The sequence below is a fragment of the Schistocerca nitens genome, chromosome 2 (genome assembly GCF_023898315.1).
Source record: "Schistocerca nitens isolate TAMUIC-IGC-003100 chromosome 2, iqSchNite1.1, whole genome shotgun sequence".
NCBI lineage: Eukaryota > Metazoa > Arthropoda > Insecta > Orthoptera > Acrididae > Schistocerca > Schistocerca nitens.
Window position 1 is genome coordinate 612,375,382 of NC_064615.1, and position 17,311 is coordinate 612,392,692.

Sequence of the window (17,311 nt, forward strand, 5' to 3'; positions counted from 1 at the left end):
ATGCTCGTTTAAATATATTATGTATCACTGTGAACTGTCTGCCTGATGTTGACGTACTACCGTTGCCAGCAGGACCCCCGGATCTGCCCCTGACAGAACATTTGTGGGATTTGTGTGGATGTGCAGACCAGCTTGTCTCTCGGAGAGGATGCAATGGCTTTATGACAACCTTCCCAACAGACTCACTGCTTGCATCCAGGCGAGAGGGGGTGCAACGTCACACTGATACGCGGGCCATACTGCCAAGTTCTTTATAAATTTGACTTCAAATTGTAATCGCTCCAATAACATCACAAACCCGCTCTACCCATGAAGTTTGAGCTTCTTTTTTTCACGCAGTGTAATTCACTGTTACCGACTTTAGGATCAATGTTTTTCGTTGGTCCAGGACTTATGTGCGGTACATTTTTGTTTGATGTTTTCCCACCGTGCCTAATTGGTTGTAATTTCCAGTGATAAACTTTTTTTCCAATGAATAATTTATTCTCAGTCTCTAAAAGAGAAATAGAGACAGTTCGTTATTCATTATAAAATGTAGCAAAAGTAAAAGCTACTTATTCCTTTTTTATTGGTACCTGCAGAAGAATCTCTCTTCCTTTATTTTGTTCCCATTTTCCGTCTCTTATATTCTATGTAATGGATTTTCATCTTCATCGTCTTCTTCCTCATTTGGGGAAAAATAGGGATCCTCATGACTGTAATCGGGATCCCAATGTTTTACAACCCCGTCTTGCTTTTCTTCTTGTACTTCTCTCATTCTCAAATACTCTAACACGAATTCATTGACAATCTGACGCATACTGTCTTCTTCATCATTGGATGGTCCTGTCCATTATTCTGAAAATACGATAACGCTTAGCCCACTGGCACTCAAGGCTTACAAAAATAGTTTGCCACGTTGATAGAGCAAACGTATACAGTGAAATGTTGCGCATATTTTTTCAGTGCACGAAAATGCTAAAGCACCTAAGCAATGCATATAATCTCTAACACCCGTTGATACTGATGTTGCATATTCTTTGCGTAGACAGATTTCTTTAAACTCTAACCATACGCTTATTTGGAGCATTTCCCTTGCTTTCAACTGCATTGTTGTCACTCCAACGATTATCCACGTCCGTTCCCTCTGGATTCCACTTCCTTGCTGCAATCTTGAAGCTCTTTGTGCGACCCTAACATTCAGTGCCGCCGGATATGGAACAATAATTTGTAACTTATCACTACAGTATATATTACATATCATTAGTGTTCTAGTTAACAACCATCAATGTTTTTGTTAATCATGCTTTCACTATGTAGTTTTTATTTAAGAAAACGTCTACGGTCGCCGTGCATCTAAACGCCACTTGGACTCTGATTGTCGAGCTGTTAACACGTACTGTGGAAATGGCTGACGCCGCTTCCCACTCCCTAGCGAGAAACTAGTTGTTCTCCCCATTTTTCACAACATTACAGAAAAAAATCGGCAATTAAGTTTCTGGAGAACTTGTATTTACTGACATTAAGGGCTTGAGATAAGTGAGATGTTTGGCTTAATCGGTGACACGGGAGAACGGTAACTGGATATTGTGTACACCTTTGGTTCCAGTTTCGGTGGAGTCTCCTTTTCTTTTTCTTTCTTTTTTGTTTAGTTCGAATATCTACATCTTTTAAATATAAAATGCGTCAAATGTATACTACCTACAACATATCTAATCATCATTTTTATAAGTAATGCAAGTCTTCTTCTTTCTAATTACGTATCACACGCAAAATTCCAGTTTTCATTGCAAATGTAAGTTTTTAACCATCGACATTTTATAAAGAATTGTTAACAATTAAATTTTTGCGAAAAACGTAAATATAATCTTTATCTTGACTATCTTCATTGTTTTATATCACAAATGTGGTCTCACATGAGCCATTAGTTCTAGTACGCCTGGCAGCGTAAATGCATTGTTATTTCTCCCAACAAATCCCTTAATTAGGTTTCAGATCCATTCTATCTGGCTTAAACTGCAGTTGTACGACAGAAACTGTAAAAAATCTGCATTTGTACGGTGTGCTCGATGCCACGAAAAATATTTTCCCTGTTTCTGGTGGAAACTAGTACGATATATCATAAAAGACCAGGAGAAAATGTGGCACTTGGGTGGCTTTGAGGATTTTGTTGTTGCTCGCCTCGTTATCAACGTAGCAGATGTCCGTTCCAGCACTGAAATGTATACGACCGATCATAAATAATACCGTCTGCGGCTTCAATATTCAACGTTTCTGTGAAATCCCTGCGATTTGATTTTACGTCATAGCTCACTCAGAAAGACTGCTCGTAGTTTAGATTAGTCATTTTCATCACTCTTGTTTTTAATTACAATACTATGCCAGTTAAAAACGAGGTCATGTTATGTTTTCAGTCTAGTCCCCTTAGGAGCATAGTTACCGAGTTTTGCCGAATATTTGTTTTCATTCGGTTTAAAAGTTAAATAACATTCGAAGCTATATGGTTTCTCTGTCGTCTGGTTTTAGGTCTTAGCTGCAACTGTTCACATCACATTAGGTTAGTGGGACCAGCTGGCTAGCCAGTGCTGTAGAAGTTAAATGTACAGGCAAAACTGTTGTCCCGTATTATCGTTGAGTCGATGTGCGCATGATGTACAGCATAAAACGTACATATCCTTATTATCGTGTCTGACTGTACTACAGACAGCTTGGCTTCCCCTCCACATGAAATGAAATCTAATGAGGTGCCAGCAAACTCGGAAGAATACATATTGTAGTGTTTGCATCGGGTTCAATCAAGGTGAACGCATCATAGGCGTGAGCACAACAGACATTACTGTCGGTTACAAATGTCCTATTTATTGGCTTCGCGAAGGGAATCTTTCCAAGGCGGGAGACATTACTGGACGATAAATAACAACCAGCTAGTGCTAAAATTAGATAAAGTGCATGAGCGGCAAAGAGAGTGGGTCAGAACCACAACACGTCCCAGATTATATGATATATTTTCAGAAATAGAGGAATGGATACTCGTAACTCATACATAATCTTTTTTTAAGTTCCGTCTATTGATCAGCCTTTTAAATTAATTTATAGTGGCGTGCGCCATAATTTTTAAAATGCAGTAAAATTTAAAATATCCTCCAGCATCATGTTGCAATTATAAATATTGTCATTGCCATATTTTGTATTACTTGTATTCAGCCGCTTTTGGTAAACATCCGACGTTCTTTTTATCCAAGGTTGTCACTTCCCGGATTATTTCACGGTTTCTTTATATTCAGGACTTCACCTGATGATGTAACTAAAGTTACGAAACCTGTCGTGCATTTGAAGTAAGGCAACCATGCAACTGCAGATGTGCTTGTATTCGTCAAACAAATACAATACAGACATGATTCTCTATCCGACACAACTAACAGGCATTCGTACATTAAGTGACGTTATTAGAGAAAAACACAAATGGAACCTGGTGAATTAAGTAGCGATTAAAGTATCTGGGAGGGAACTTAGGTAATATTTAGGTAGTGCAAAAATTCAAATGGCTCCAAGCACTATGGGACTTAACATCTGAGGTCATCTGTCCCCTAGACTTAGAACTACTTAAACATAACTAACATAAGGACATCACACACATCCATGCCAGAGGCAGGATTCGAACCTGCGACCGTAGCAGCAGCGCCGTTTTGCATTGAAGCGCTTACAACCGCTCGGCCATTAGGAAGTGCACTGAGGTGATACAAGTCATGCGACAGCGATGTGCACATATATACAGATGGCGGTAGTACAGCGTGCAGAAGGCATTGGGGGAGATGTCATTTACACTCAAGTGATTCGTGTGAAAAGGCTTCCGACGTGATTGTGGCCGCATGACAGAAGTAACAAATTTCGATAGCGGAATGTTAGTTGCAGCTAGACGCATCGGACGTTCCATTCCTGAAATCGTCAGGGAAGTAAATATTCCGAGATCCACAGTGTTAAAGTGTGACGAGAATACCAAACTTCAGGCATTGGCTCTCACCATGGACAGCGCAGTGGCTGACGGCCTTCACTTAAGGACCGAGAACAATAGCGTTTGCACAGAGTGGTCAGTGCTAGCAGACAAGCAACAATGTGTGAAATAAGCGCAGAAATCAATGTAGGCCGTACGACGAACGTGTTTGTTAGTACAGTGCGGCGAAATGTGGCGTTAATGGGTTATGGCAGCAGTCGACCGAATCGAGTGCCTTCTCCAACAGTGTGACATCGCCTGCAGCGCCTCTCCTGGGCGGTTCGAGTATGGTACAGGCTCGACGAAACCATGGACCCAGGTTGTCAATAAGGCACAGTGGAAGCGATGGTGGTTCCACAGTTGTATAGGCTGTGTTTGCGTGGAGTGGACTGCGTCCTCTGCCGCAACTGAATCTATCATTGACTATAAATGGTTATATTCCCCTACTTGGAGACCACTTGCAGCCATACATATACTTCACGTTCCCAAAGAACCATGAAATTTTCATGGATGACAATGCCCTACGTCACCGGGCCGCAGTTGTTCACGACTGGTGTGAAGAACATTCTGGACAACTCGGGCGAATGATTTGGCCACTTAGCATAATAGAGAGGTCAGTACGTGGACAAAATCCTGCACTGTCAACTCTTTCGCAATTATGAACGGGTATGGAGGCAGTATAGCTCAATATTTATTCATTGGACTTACAACGACTTGTTGCTCCACTACGCTGGGCAACACGATATTAGGAGGTACCGAATGAGTCACTTCACTGTAGAGACACATTAAGAGAGTGTCCTAGTGTTGTACGTGCAAGTGCTGATTCATCGACACAATAATTATTTCTTGCTCAGAAGACGACCAGAAACCGTCGATATGTAGTAACAACGTGGCATCTATGGCAGAACCAGCAGAATGAACGATAGCTTTGAGAACAATGTGAGTCTCCCACCAAGAGCAAGCTGTGGGACTGGGCTGGCGGATCCGTTAAATCCCACTGGTTAATCTCAGAGGGGCTGCTGATGATGGCGCTAGCTCGCCCGTCATCCATTCTAATGGCTGACGCATGTGGATGCGGAATAGTTAGTGGCTGCTATGGGTTGCCTAGAACTCCGGTCCTAGAGAAGTGGCGGTGTCGCGGTTCACTACCGTAGGTCATAGACATATAATTCTGCGACAGGGCCAGCCAGAAGTACATAACTTCCTTAACCCTGAGCTGCCCTAGTGGTAAAGATCAAAAACTGCCAGTAAGTCATCTGTTGCGAGACTTGTGGAGATGTTCAACAAACGAAGGACTAGTCTGTAAGAGTTTTGGGTGTTTTTCTTTCTTATATGACATTCAATTTAAGCAGTTATTGAACGTACTTGAACTGCATTACATATCGTGAGGCGAATACTTAGTTCCAGTTGTATACAACTTCCCGTTGCTTTGTGGAAATACGACCCGCAGAGCATTCCAAGTGGGAGACACCCCTTCTCAATCCTATGTGATATTGGTCCGATACACTTGAGTGATATGTGACATAGCAGAATCGGTTGCATTACGAGTGTTCTGTAAGTAATATACTTCGAAGGCTAACTGCAGTTTCCCTCTATTCTATCAATGAACTGAAGTCTAACATGTTTTACTTACAACTGAGCCTATACGACGATTTTTTTTAACAACTCGCAAACTGTTACGCCCATATATTTGTATGAGTTTATTGGTTCCGATCATGAGTCATTGATATTGCACAGGATCTGGTAAAAAGTCCTCCCGTATTTCAAATGTTGATACAAACAAAGATAGAAAGATACGGAGTTTTATTTGTGACAGCAAATACTATGCCATTTTAAGTTAGTACGTGTCTTCTTCCATTGCTGACACATTAAGGAAGCCTTAAGGAGCTGTCCATTTTCGTGTCATTTCCGGTGTAATGCCAGCCACTTCCTGGGTGATTGCCTCCTTCCGTGCTTGCAGAGTTGTGGGTATATGTTTGTGCACTTCAGCCTCCAAGTGTCCACATAGGAAAAAAAGAATCAGAAGGTAATAAATCAGGTGACGTAGGGGGCAGGCGATTTCTCCTCAAGAAGAGAGAAGGCGCCTGCTGAAAATGGCATGTACGCTACTGATCGATACCTCGTCCACATCAGTAACCCCATGACAACTCACACAGTGGCCTCTGCAAAAACAGGAGGTCTTTTTGCCGGACCCTATATTTATACTACCTGTTCCCATTTTGTAAAATTCCCAATTTCAACGTTCTGAACATTTAAGGTTCCGATTTTAGCACAGCTTTGAAGTCTTATTAATATCTGACATGATTTTGTGTGGAATTTTACACACTGTACTTCATTAAGGGTAAGTATATCATCTACATAAATCTGAGATAACTATTAAATTTGACTGCCAGGTAATTAATATAACAATATTAACAGTAATGGTTTCCACGCACTTCCCTGCGGCATGCTTGGAGTTCTACGTCTATAGATGACTGTCCTGTTAAGGTAACATGATGTGCCCTCCATACTAACAAATTCTCAAAAAATGTTCAAATGTGTGTGAAATCTTATGGGACTTAAATGCTTAGATCATCAGTCCCTAAGCTTACACACTACTTAACCTAAATTACCCTAAGGACAAACACACACACCCATGCTCCAGGGAGGACTCGAACATCCGCCGTGACCAGCCGCACAGTCCATGACTGCCGCGCCTTAGACCAAAAAATTCTCAAACAAGATACGAGTTTCACTTTATATCCTATACAATCGCAATTTCGTTATTAACTTTTTGTGTAGTAATGAGAAAGAAGCATTTCTGAAGTCAAGAAACACTGCATTTGCCTCCATACATGGCTATCGGTATGTTATGTAAGAAGGGCGCATTCCGAGTTGACGAAGACGCCACCTGTATTAATCGGTAACTAAAAGAAACATTTAACCTAACAGGCAAATAAGCACAGAGTTTTCACTTGATGGTGGACAAGAGATCAATCGTCTCGGAGGGATCTTACGATGTAGTTCCTGAAGGAGATGAATTTTTTTCCGTTCTCAATGACCGAACGCGCTTACCACGTCATACCGCAGCGTCAAGTACGTAATAAAACAATAGTACGACTTATCCATTCCCCACACTTCTTATATTATCATGTTGTTAGCGTTGTCCAGAGTTTGTTTTTTGTCAGTTTCTTCTTACATATGTCGCAGAAAATCCTTGCTCCACATTGTGTTCACTGTTGTACTTTCGTTTCTATGAAGGTCCTGTCATCGTAGCATATGTCTCTTGTTGTGAGGATAGAGCCCCCAGCTTTTACTTATAGTACTACAGGCACCAGGATACTACACATGTTTTCCGCTCAGAGGACTTGGCGGAAATAACAACTGATCGATAATGTAGGGAGGTAGGTAGCACCATGTGAAGATTCTACAGTTATTTCACGGGTACTTTGTATAAGACCTTGGACATGAGTAACTCGTATGCAAAGAACGTTTGCTAGAATGACCAGGCAGAAAAGACTTAAAGGAGATTTTATGTACTGAACTAGTGTATGTGCAGATAATTTTAAAATTTATGTTAGTTTCAACAAATGTGATTTAGAACACCGTATCATTTCAGAACAGAAAGATGTACAACAGCTAAATAGTGATAAGCACAATATGGCGTTAAGCAATGACACACAATTTGCGACGTATGACTCTGCTGCTACGAGAAATATGTATTCTATGATACGCGGATTTAAAGGTCGCCAATAAGTAGGCAACCAGTTATAAAATGTCACGGACTCGAGGATTAAGTAAGAGTGAAGTAAATACTGCTATGAAACATATTTTTTCTCTGGTACTCGTACATTATAGAAATACTTACGCACAAGTGGCTTTGTCTTCACCATAGGTGTAAGATTGCGGTGTAGCGTCGCATACTGGGGCAGCGCCTGTCAACAAAGGAATTTTATACATTTTTGTTGATATCGTGTTCAGCAAAACCATATGTCGAAAATACCTCATCTTCTATATCTGTATCTATACTAACAATGATGCTGTAAAACCGTTATGGCTGTCTCTCTATTTTAAAGACGAATGTTATTGGGGTTTTCACAGGTAACTTGACCGTAGACTGCGACAACATACAGGCCATGTTCTGTCAAATCGGGTCAACAAAAAATATCGTAATTTAATATCTGTAACTATACTAATAATGATGCTGTAAAACCGTTGTGGCTGTCTCTCTATTTTAAAGACGAATTTTAGTGGGGTTTTCACAGGTAACTTGAGCGTGGACTGCGGCTACATACAGGTTATGTTCTGTCAAATGGGATCAAGAAAAAATATCGTAATTTAATATCTGTAACTATACTAATAATGATGCTGTAAAACCGTTGTGGCTGTCTCTCTATTTTAAAGACGAATTTTGGTGGGGTTTTCACAGATAACTTGAGCGTGGACTGCGGCTACATACAGGTTATGTTCTGTCAAATGGGATCAAGAAAAAATATCGTAATTTAATATCTGTAACTATACTAATAATGATGCTGTAAAACCGTTGTGGCTGTCTCTCTATTTTAAAGACGAATTTTAGTGGGGTTTTCAAGGTAACTTGAGCGTAGACTGCGACAACATACAGGTTATGTTCTGTCAAATCGGATCAAGAAAAAATATCGTAATTTAAGGTTCTGTAAACGCGAAAGGGTGTTTGTCTGTTACTTTTTCAGGACTTAAGCGCTGAATCGATTTTGATGATATTTGGTATAGAGATAGCTTGAACGCTACGGAAGAACGCAGGACACTATAAAAAAAGTGTGTAATTTAAGAAATTTTTTGATTTGAAGAATATTAAGCGAATTAGGAGAAAATATTTGCTCTTTGAAAAAGTTGTTTATTCTTTGACTTATGAACTTCATCGTACTTGAGAAAATGCTTTTATTGGTTGATATGTTTTACGAAATACGATTCAATATAACGTAGACAATGCTTACACAATCCTCAATGTTTTTAATCCGTGCTGTACCATAATATGAGCGAAAGTATCTGAGTTATAGTTTCACGACTAAACTGCTGAACCATAAAATGTGATATAGAGATAGCTCTAATTCCGAGGAAGAACATAGGATATTTAAGATAATAAAAAAGGCTGCACCTAAATCATATAATAACGGGAAATAACAGATGGAACACGCTTGCACCGCTCAGCAACAGCGCTGTGTGCGTGCAGCCTTGTTGTGAACTGGAGTAGGGGATGTGATGGAGGGAGGGGGAGGGGGGGGAGCGTGTATGGCACACATCCTGAGCTAAATTACCCAAATAAGCAGACACGTGAGGGCAGCTGAGGTTATTTCATGTACAGTAGCTTACTCTCCATCACTCATCCTACAAAACTACTGATATGCAAGCACAGGCAGAGGAAACAGCTAGTTTTCAAGTAATCAACTAAGGCAGCAAATTATTTCATGTATTAATACTGAACTAGAATCGAGCAAGATCGCGTCTGTGGTGACAAATTATTTTACAATTTGTTGCGAGTTACATGCATTACCACTGTACATGTCCATAAACAACCAGAATTAATGAAGTTAAAACAGTAATCACTATGAGTAAATTGTCCACACAAAATCATTAAAATTGATGTGGTTGGTTCTTCACTTTGTATTACCAGATAAATCTTCAAAGGATGTGAAGCTCCACACAAACATGAGGGAGCCTAAAGTATCTGAAATTAATACTGTACTGAAGCTGTCATGAAGTATAATAGCAGATCTAATGTGCAAAACGTATTAACAAGTGCGGAATGGCAGTGATTGTGGATACCCAGTCGAAACTTTGTCTTACCAAGGGGGCAAAGGGCCTGCAATGCTCAGAACATTTCCTTCAGGCTCATGATTGATGGCGGTCATGAAATGTAATTAAACCGAATTACTCAATTATAAAATGGGAGAGCGGGGATTGCACCTTTGCCTGCATGAAGGATGTAATATGATTAGTTAGGACATATGCTTAAAAACATTCAATAGAAACAAAGCATTCATTAATCAGGTGTTATGTTGTGAAAATTATGACAACATATGAAATGGTTTACATTACAAATGTTGTTAGTGTGCATATAAAGTCTGTAAGCTTTCATTCAGTTCTCTTAGAACTGATGTACTACTAACGTTATTCAACTACCTGAATCACTACATTCTAACAAATTATTTGCGATAGAATACATAGTTTATTCACACAATTTGCTGCTAAGAAACAGTGAAATTTATTGGAAATTTTCGGAAATTATTGAACATGTTAAATATTGTACCACATTCAGAAATACTCGATAATTACATATTACATTGTCGCTGTAGATTCACGCATGTTTCCATTCTTTATCATAGACATTGATTCTGGACTTTGTACACAACAAAGTCTGCTTTCTTCATATGATGTGGTATTTTAATATTTAGAAAGTGAATTACTTCCACGAATCTTATTCCGAAGTTACGTTGATTATGAGATTATCAATTAGGATAGCTACTAAATAACTTGGGAGTATAAATCAAACCCTGTTATAAAAAATATACCAGGTATAACCTTAACCATTGTCAAATCGACGTATTTCAGCACAGCTGATCAGTACACAACTGGCTTTTCGACTACAGTGTAATGTTCAATTGTCTAATTGTTTGAGCCAGTCTACATAAGCTCTGATGTAAGTTTTGTGGTAAGATTGCTTAAAAGCAGTAAATGCATTGACGGTAGCCTCAGAATAATCTACACAATGTTCAAAATCGCCATTTAATGACTCAGTCTGTTTGCTGCACTTATAGTATATGTGCTAATGTGACTGCAACACATTTTACCTGAACGGCAGCGGCCACGGCAAAAAGCAATATAGCCAACACGTTCATTGTGGTCTTCCACCCGCACCTATGGGTATCAGACGCATCGCTCCGTTTTATACTCGATATTGTGCAGACTTGTTGACAAATGAGTTATCAAATTCAGATTCAGATTTCAAGATAAAGCTAAAAAAACGGACTTTGAAACTCTCAGAGGGCTCTGATATCTGTAAAATTGGAAAGATAACAGTGATTTCCAAATAACAGGTCGTGGTAAAGGATCGAAAGAACAAGGAGTGATTTACTGGTTTAGCACACAGTCGACAGCATTGTTATTTGATATGCATTTGCTATGATTGAGAGAAACCGTGGAGCATCCTGATCGGGGCAGCCCGACGGGGATTTGAAACGGCTCCTCCTTAATAATAAAACAATGCATTCAGCTGCCTAATTTACGTGTAGAAACAATTTATATTACCTAAGAAAAAAGTGAAGCAACCAGAGTGGCAGGACCATAGGAATAAGGGTATGTGACAGAGTATGTGATGTTATGCTGTAAGAAGTGTGTATTTTATTGTCTATTGTCAAACCACAATTAATGAAAGATGTTTATATTTTTATTAATAGGATTAAGTAGGAATAATTAATATTTGTCATGTTGGAAATAATTGTGGCTGCAGGGAATGTCTGCACCAAAGTATTGTTGACATAATTTTAAAAAGGACGGAGAAACCGCGTATGGATACATTTTAAGAAAAGAGCGGGAAAGACCGCGCATTGATACATTTTGTAATGGTAGCAGGGATTGTCTGCACCAGAAAGCATTGGTGGCAGGTGAGACCGCACTTTAGCTTTCGTAGGAAGTCAGTAGTAAGCGAGAAGTGAAGCGAGTCGGTAGCAGGTCTGAAGCGAGAGGTTGAGAGGAGCGATGTTCCTGCCAGCCACTAGCTATGATTTACAAGAGATTATAAACGGATGTACAGAGACATCAGCTAACTATTATCATAAGAGGAACTAATATTATTGAATTAATTTTTTGAGAAACTCAAGACTACTGAAGGTATGTTTGCGCATTGCTAGTTGTAAGATTATTGTAAAAAGTAAGTCCCATTTGAACGTTTGTAAAATCATTTCATGCAGAATATAATTAACTTTTGCCAGCAATATTGCATTTCTAATTATAATCCATCCCAAAAACCATCAACGTAAAACTTTGCAAAATTTTATTGTTGTCAAGAAAAAGTTTAACTATGAATTACGTAACTTCAGTCAAATTAATTAAAGAATAACGTCAGCTTTGCTATTAAAGAATAACGTCAGCTTTGGTGATAAATATAGCCACTTATTATGAAAGCCCACCAGCAGCTAATAGAGTATAGTAAAACAGAGTAAGTATATTCATGTCGCAATTCGATGTAGCGGTCAGATGGCGATCCAGTAACAGTAAAAAAGGTAAGGAACAGTTTTGGGTTATTGCAGATAACGACTGAGTGCCACACGACGACGACACATTCTATGTTTTGTCGAAATAATCCGAAAACCACTTTTAAAAAGCAGCAATTAAATTTGTATGCGAAGATTGAGAAAGAGAATAAACTTCAAAGGGAAGATTTCATTTGTTATTATTAAGCAAGAGATAGAAATCCTAAGGAAAGGTTTCATAGTATATTGTAAAAGGGAAGGTTATCAATAACAAAAGAGATATAGAGGAGAGTGTGAGGTTTCACTTAGCGACATCCAATCGGTAAGACTCTTTAATTCACAGCCCATCGGCAATTCTGTTTGCTCTATTGATTCTTCGTTGAAAAGTGTTTGTTCAGTGTTGAATCCGCTTTAAACAGTGATATATTTTGTTGCGTGTGCTAATTATAGACCATGTCTCACAGAACAATTACTCGTTCTCAAAGTGATAAAAGTGTAGAAAATACTGACGAGAATTTCTTTTCAGGAATAGACAGAAATAATACGTGTGAAACCCCGATAGTGAAACGTTAGGTGAACAGACATTCGAGAGTAGTAATAATATGGAATCTTTTAACGAACAATCAACTTCAGATATGCTAATTGATAATGAGACATTAGTGGAAAATAATTTCTTTTTAAATACAACAGACACTACACAGCCACAAATTACGCGTAGCAGACATAATAGTTCAGTAACGAAACCACTATAATGCAGTCAAACAGTGTGACTCCATTACGTTCCGAAACAGATTCAAACGGTACACAGCTACACAATCTGCGTAACAGATACCACAGTTTTATTGACAAAAATTCCGAAACCACAGAAGAGGTGACACAATTACAATCGTCTGAGGATGTTCAAATGGACACAGACGTACAACCTTTAACAACGAATACAAATACACACAGACGTCAATCCGAAACGGATCCAATAATGGCATTTTTGCTACAAATGAGACAAGACATGAATTAAAACTTTAACAGAAGGGCACAAGAATCAGCAGACCTAAAAAACGAAATCAAGGCAGAGCGCACACACAGAGATCAGAAATTAGACAAAATGTACCAAAATCTAAAACACGAAATCAAAGTAGAAATTCAAGCAGTCGCTGAAAAATCAAACCAAGAATTACACGTCAAGATTCAAGAAATAGCAGATAAACAAGAAGCATTCACGGTATGATGGGCAAACATCTATTAGGCGCACTACGAATGTAGTGTTGTGGACATGTTGGGAAGGTGGATCTCACGGGGAGCGTGCAAGGGATAAGTCCCTGCAGACGCACTATCCTCTGTGCCCGCGGTGGCTCAGGTGGATAGAGCGTCTGCCATGTAAGCAGGAGATCCCGGGTTCGAGTCCCGGTCGGGGCACACATTTTCAACATGTCCCCAATGAAGTGTATCAACGCCTGCCTGCAGCTAGGGTGTCTATTTAATTATCATTTCATTCACGGTAAGCATACGAGAAACAATGACAGAGGACTTTTATAAACAAAACGCTCACATTGATGAACGTTTTAACAATCGCACAGAAAACTGTTTCACACGTCACCGCAAACTGGTGCGATCGCAGAATAAAGAACGAAAAGAACTATCACAAACAATTAATAAACAGCGACAGGACGACAAAAAGAAAGTGTTTGCTCAGGGAAACACTTACGTGGATAATCACATACACTCTATTTCGGAAGAAATCGAAACGGTTAAGGAGACAAATATTCGAATACAAGAGAGGCTCACGCAAATCCAATCACATACAATTGAGGCGAAAATTTCTACACACACTGAAATCCAGAATATTAGGGATAAATTAACAGAAGAAGTTCTGACACTAACTGACAAAATGGAACACATAGAAATCAATCAAGACTCAGAAAATTTGAAAGCAGATTTTAAGAAGTAACCAAAAGAAATCGTAAATTACGAAACGAATTGACAGAAAAGATCAACGAACTCACTACAAGAATAGACCTGTGAGATACTACCAATGACAGTAAATCAGATGACACTACACCAGTCTCAGGTCAACAGATTTCTGATAGTAAAGATACGCAAATTACAAATGTGCAACAAAAAATCGCAGACCTAGAATCACGTAATAATTTGTTACATCCGAAAATCAATTCTTTACAGGAAAGGATAGCTGACACACAAGAAACAACTGAAAACAATCAATTCCAACAGAACACACACCATTACGACATGCCTCAGATGCACAATACATATAATGTCGGTAGACTTCAGACAGTAAGAGATCTTAACCAGGCAGAAAGACACACAAATTCATATTCACAACATTATGAAAATAATTACACACAAAGACATGACGGTTTCGACCACAAGCATTTCCTTTCAGTGAGAAAGTTTATAACATTTAAAAACGACAAGACGTAAATACATCCACTGGACTGGATCCAACAATTCAATGCGGCACTCTCACCATCATGGCCAGTTCAACATAAGCTAGAATTTATTATTAGTTTTCTTGAAGGGGTATCAGCGAGAAGAATGCGACCAATTGCTAGACAGTGTTTTTCAGTAGAAGCATTCCAGGAAGCATTTCTAGCAGCATATTGGTCAGATATCACACAGAGTAGCATTAAAGATCTGCTAATTAGTCTGCCAAATTTCGAGAATTCTACTTTCCCAACAATCACACAATTTTTCGAGTATATGGTTGAACAAAACCAATACCTCAATGAGCCATAAAGTCAAGCCACATTAATACAGCTGTGTATTTCAAAACTCCCAGAGCATTAAAAGTGTCATTATTAACAGGCCAGCAAAAGGACAGCGTGTACGCATTTAGAGACATCCTGCAATTGCTAGAGGTACACCAGGCAGATTATGCGTTTGTTAATAAGAACTTTTCATGACATAACGCAAACCAGACAAACAATACTAATTTTGAGCAAACACGATTTGGCAATAACAATCATAATAAACGCTTTCGCAGTGAAAATGAAAACCTTAATCGAGAATACACACAGGGATTCAATGAACAGCAGTATAATAACAATGTACATTACAATTCAAGACAACAACAAAGCTAACCAAATAACACGACACACTTACGACAGGAAATGCCGAACCGGTCAAACTTTCACATGACTCATCTCCAAGAAAATGGGTCAGCCGCAAAATACACAAAACGAACGAAGACAGCCTTTTCAGAGAAACACTCGTGCCTTACCGTATAATCACAGTTATGACGACAGAAGGAGAGAAAACGAACACTGATCGCAAAGGACATTCTACAATGATAATTTTCATAGAAATTAAAAAAGTGCACAACAACCAAGTTATCGTATGAATGTACCAGACACAAGATTTCATCCGCCACCTACCGCTAATAATCAAAACGGTAGAACAGTACAACTCATAGAAAACACACAACACTCCCCGACAGAAAATGAAGTGTCAGAACATTTATGACTAGAGATAGCCTGTGATGAATCTCTAAATGACGACACTATGGATAAGGACAGAGAAAAGATAACGATAGAGAATGCCATTACATTCGATGATGTGCGAGACACATTGTTACACGAAAAACCGATCATGCAGAAAACTATATGCCACCCAATAAGCCAGATAAATTTAAAGTCACAAAATATTTTAGCATTAATTGATTCAGGTTCACCAATGTGCATAATTAACGAAGACACATTTAACAGATGATATTACCCAGTATTCTCATTACACAAAACTTAAGTTAAGGGAGCATTTCCAGGAAAAATCATTGAAGTCAAAACACAGACACAATTAACGTTTGTTTTTGCAGGGCAAACTTTCCACAGCAATTGTTGGATAGTTCCACATTTAACAACTGATATAATATTAGGAATGAATTTTCTAGTACAGTACGACGCTGAGATTGACTTTAAATTGTCATGCCTAACATTGTAGAAGGAAGACAGTGAAGTGGTAGTGAGATTTCAAAACACAGCATCCTCAGAAGAACAAAATTTGCACAGGATCGAGACTATTGCAGATTCTAAGGATAACGATTCTTATCTCACACTATTCACGAATACACATAATAACGACGTGGCAGAGGAACAGGAGTATAATGTATTAGAGACAGTTACACGCAAGTTTGGAGACAGTATAGCAAAAGACGACACAGAGGGCACAGAATTAGAAAATATTCTTGTGCAGCATAAAACAGTTTTTAACAATGTTCCAGGAACGATGACAGGATTTATGTACGAATTTCAGATGAAACCACATGATACTTTCAAAGCAAAACACTATCCAATCCCGCATATATACACAGAAGCAGTTAAGAAAGAGTTACGAGCAATGACTAATCAGGGTATAATTGAACCAGCAGCAAGCCAATATATAAATCCATTATACATCGTTGAAAAGAAGGATGGATCACTCCGTTTAGTTTTAGATTCACGTGAGGTTAATAAAATAATCATTACAGAAACTGACCGACCACAGACGTTAGAAGAGTTACTGCAAAAGTTTCATGGCACCTCTATATATACCACCCTCGATCTCAAATCAGGATTATGGCAAATCCAGTTGCATCCAAATTGCCGAAAGTATACGGCATTCCTTTGCTTTGGTGAATGTTACCAATTTTGTAAACTTCCGCTTGGACTAACTATTTCGTCTGCAGCCTTTATACGAGGCATGAATACAGTTCTCCCACAGGATCTTAAAAACAAAATTACTGCATATGTAGATGACATTCTAATTGCAGCAGAAAACTGGGGACAGCAGGACCACACCCTTCAACAATTACTGAATACATTCGAGCAGAACGGTGTAACTATAAACCTTCGTAAATATGAATTTGGAAAAGCCTCAATAAAATTTCTAGGTCATATCATTTCACAAACAGGTATTGCACCAGACTCCGACAAATTGCAAGCATTGAAAGATATCAACGTGCCAACAAATAAGAAGGAACTTCGGAGCTTTTTAGGCCTTATTAATTATTTTAGAAAATTCATTCATTATAAAGCATTAGACACACCCTTGCTATACCAGCTCACAAGTAAAAACACAATTTGGTCATGGAATGAAGACGCTGAAGCTGAACTCGAGAATTTGAAAGAAGCGTTACTAAGGG

The 17,311-nt window shown here is 38.8% G+C and overlaps 1 protein-coding gene and 1 non-coding gene across 7 annotated transcripts in view; one reads left to right on the plus strand and one right to left on the minus strand.

Moving 5' to 3' along the window:
• The window catches only part of LOC126236699 (brachyurin-like), a 484,625-nt gene that overhangs the window by 41,790 nt on the left and 425,524 nt on the right, over positions 1-17,311 (minus strand). The window contains exons 1-2 of one of the 6 annotated variants that reach the window (XM_049946210.1): positions 10,780-10,882; positions 7,818-7,884 (exon numbers count right to left, since the gene is read on the minus strand). The exons of the other annotated variants lie outside the window; for them this stretch is intronic. Coding sequence (XP_049802167.1) covers positions 7,818-7,884; positions 10,780-10,827 — 115 coding nt within the window. The 5' untranslated portion in view covers positions 10,828-10,882. Of the gene's footprint in view, positions 1-7,817; positions 7,885-10,779; positions 10,883-17,311 lie in introns of those variants that run through there. 6 annotated transcript variants of the gene reach the window in all.
• Positions 13,519-13,593, plus strand: Trnat-ugu (transfer RNA threonine (anticodon UGU)). The gene has a single exon. It is a non-coding gene; the product is annotated as a tRNA-Thr (tRNA).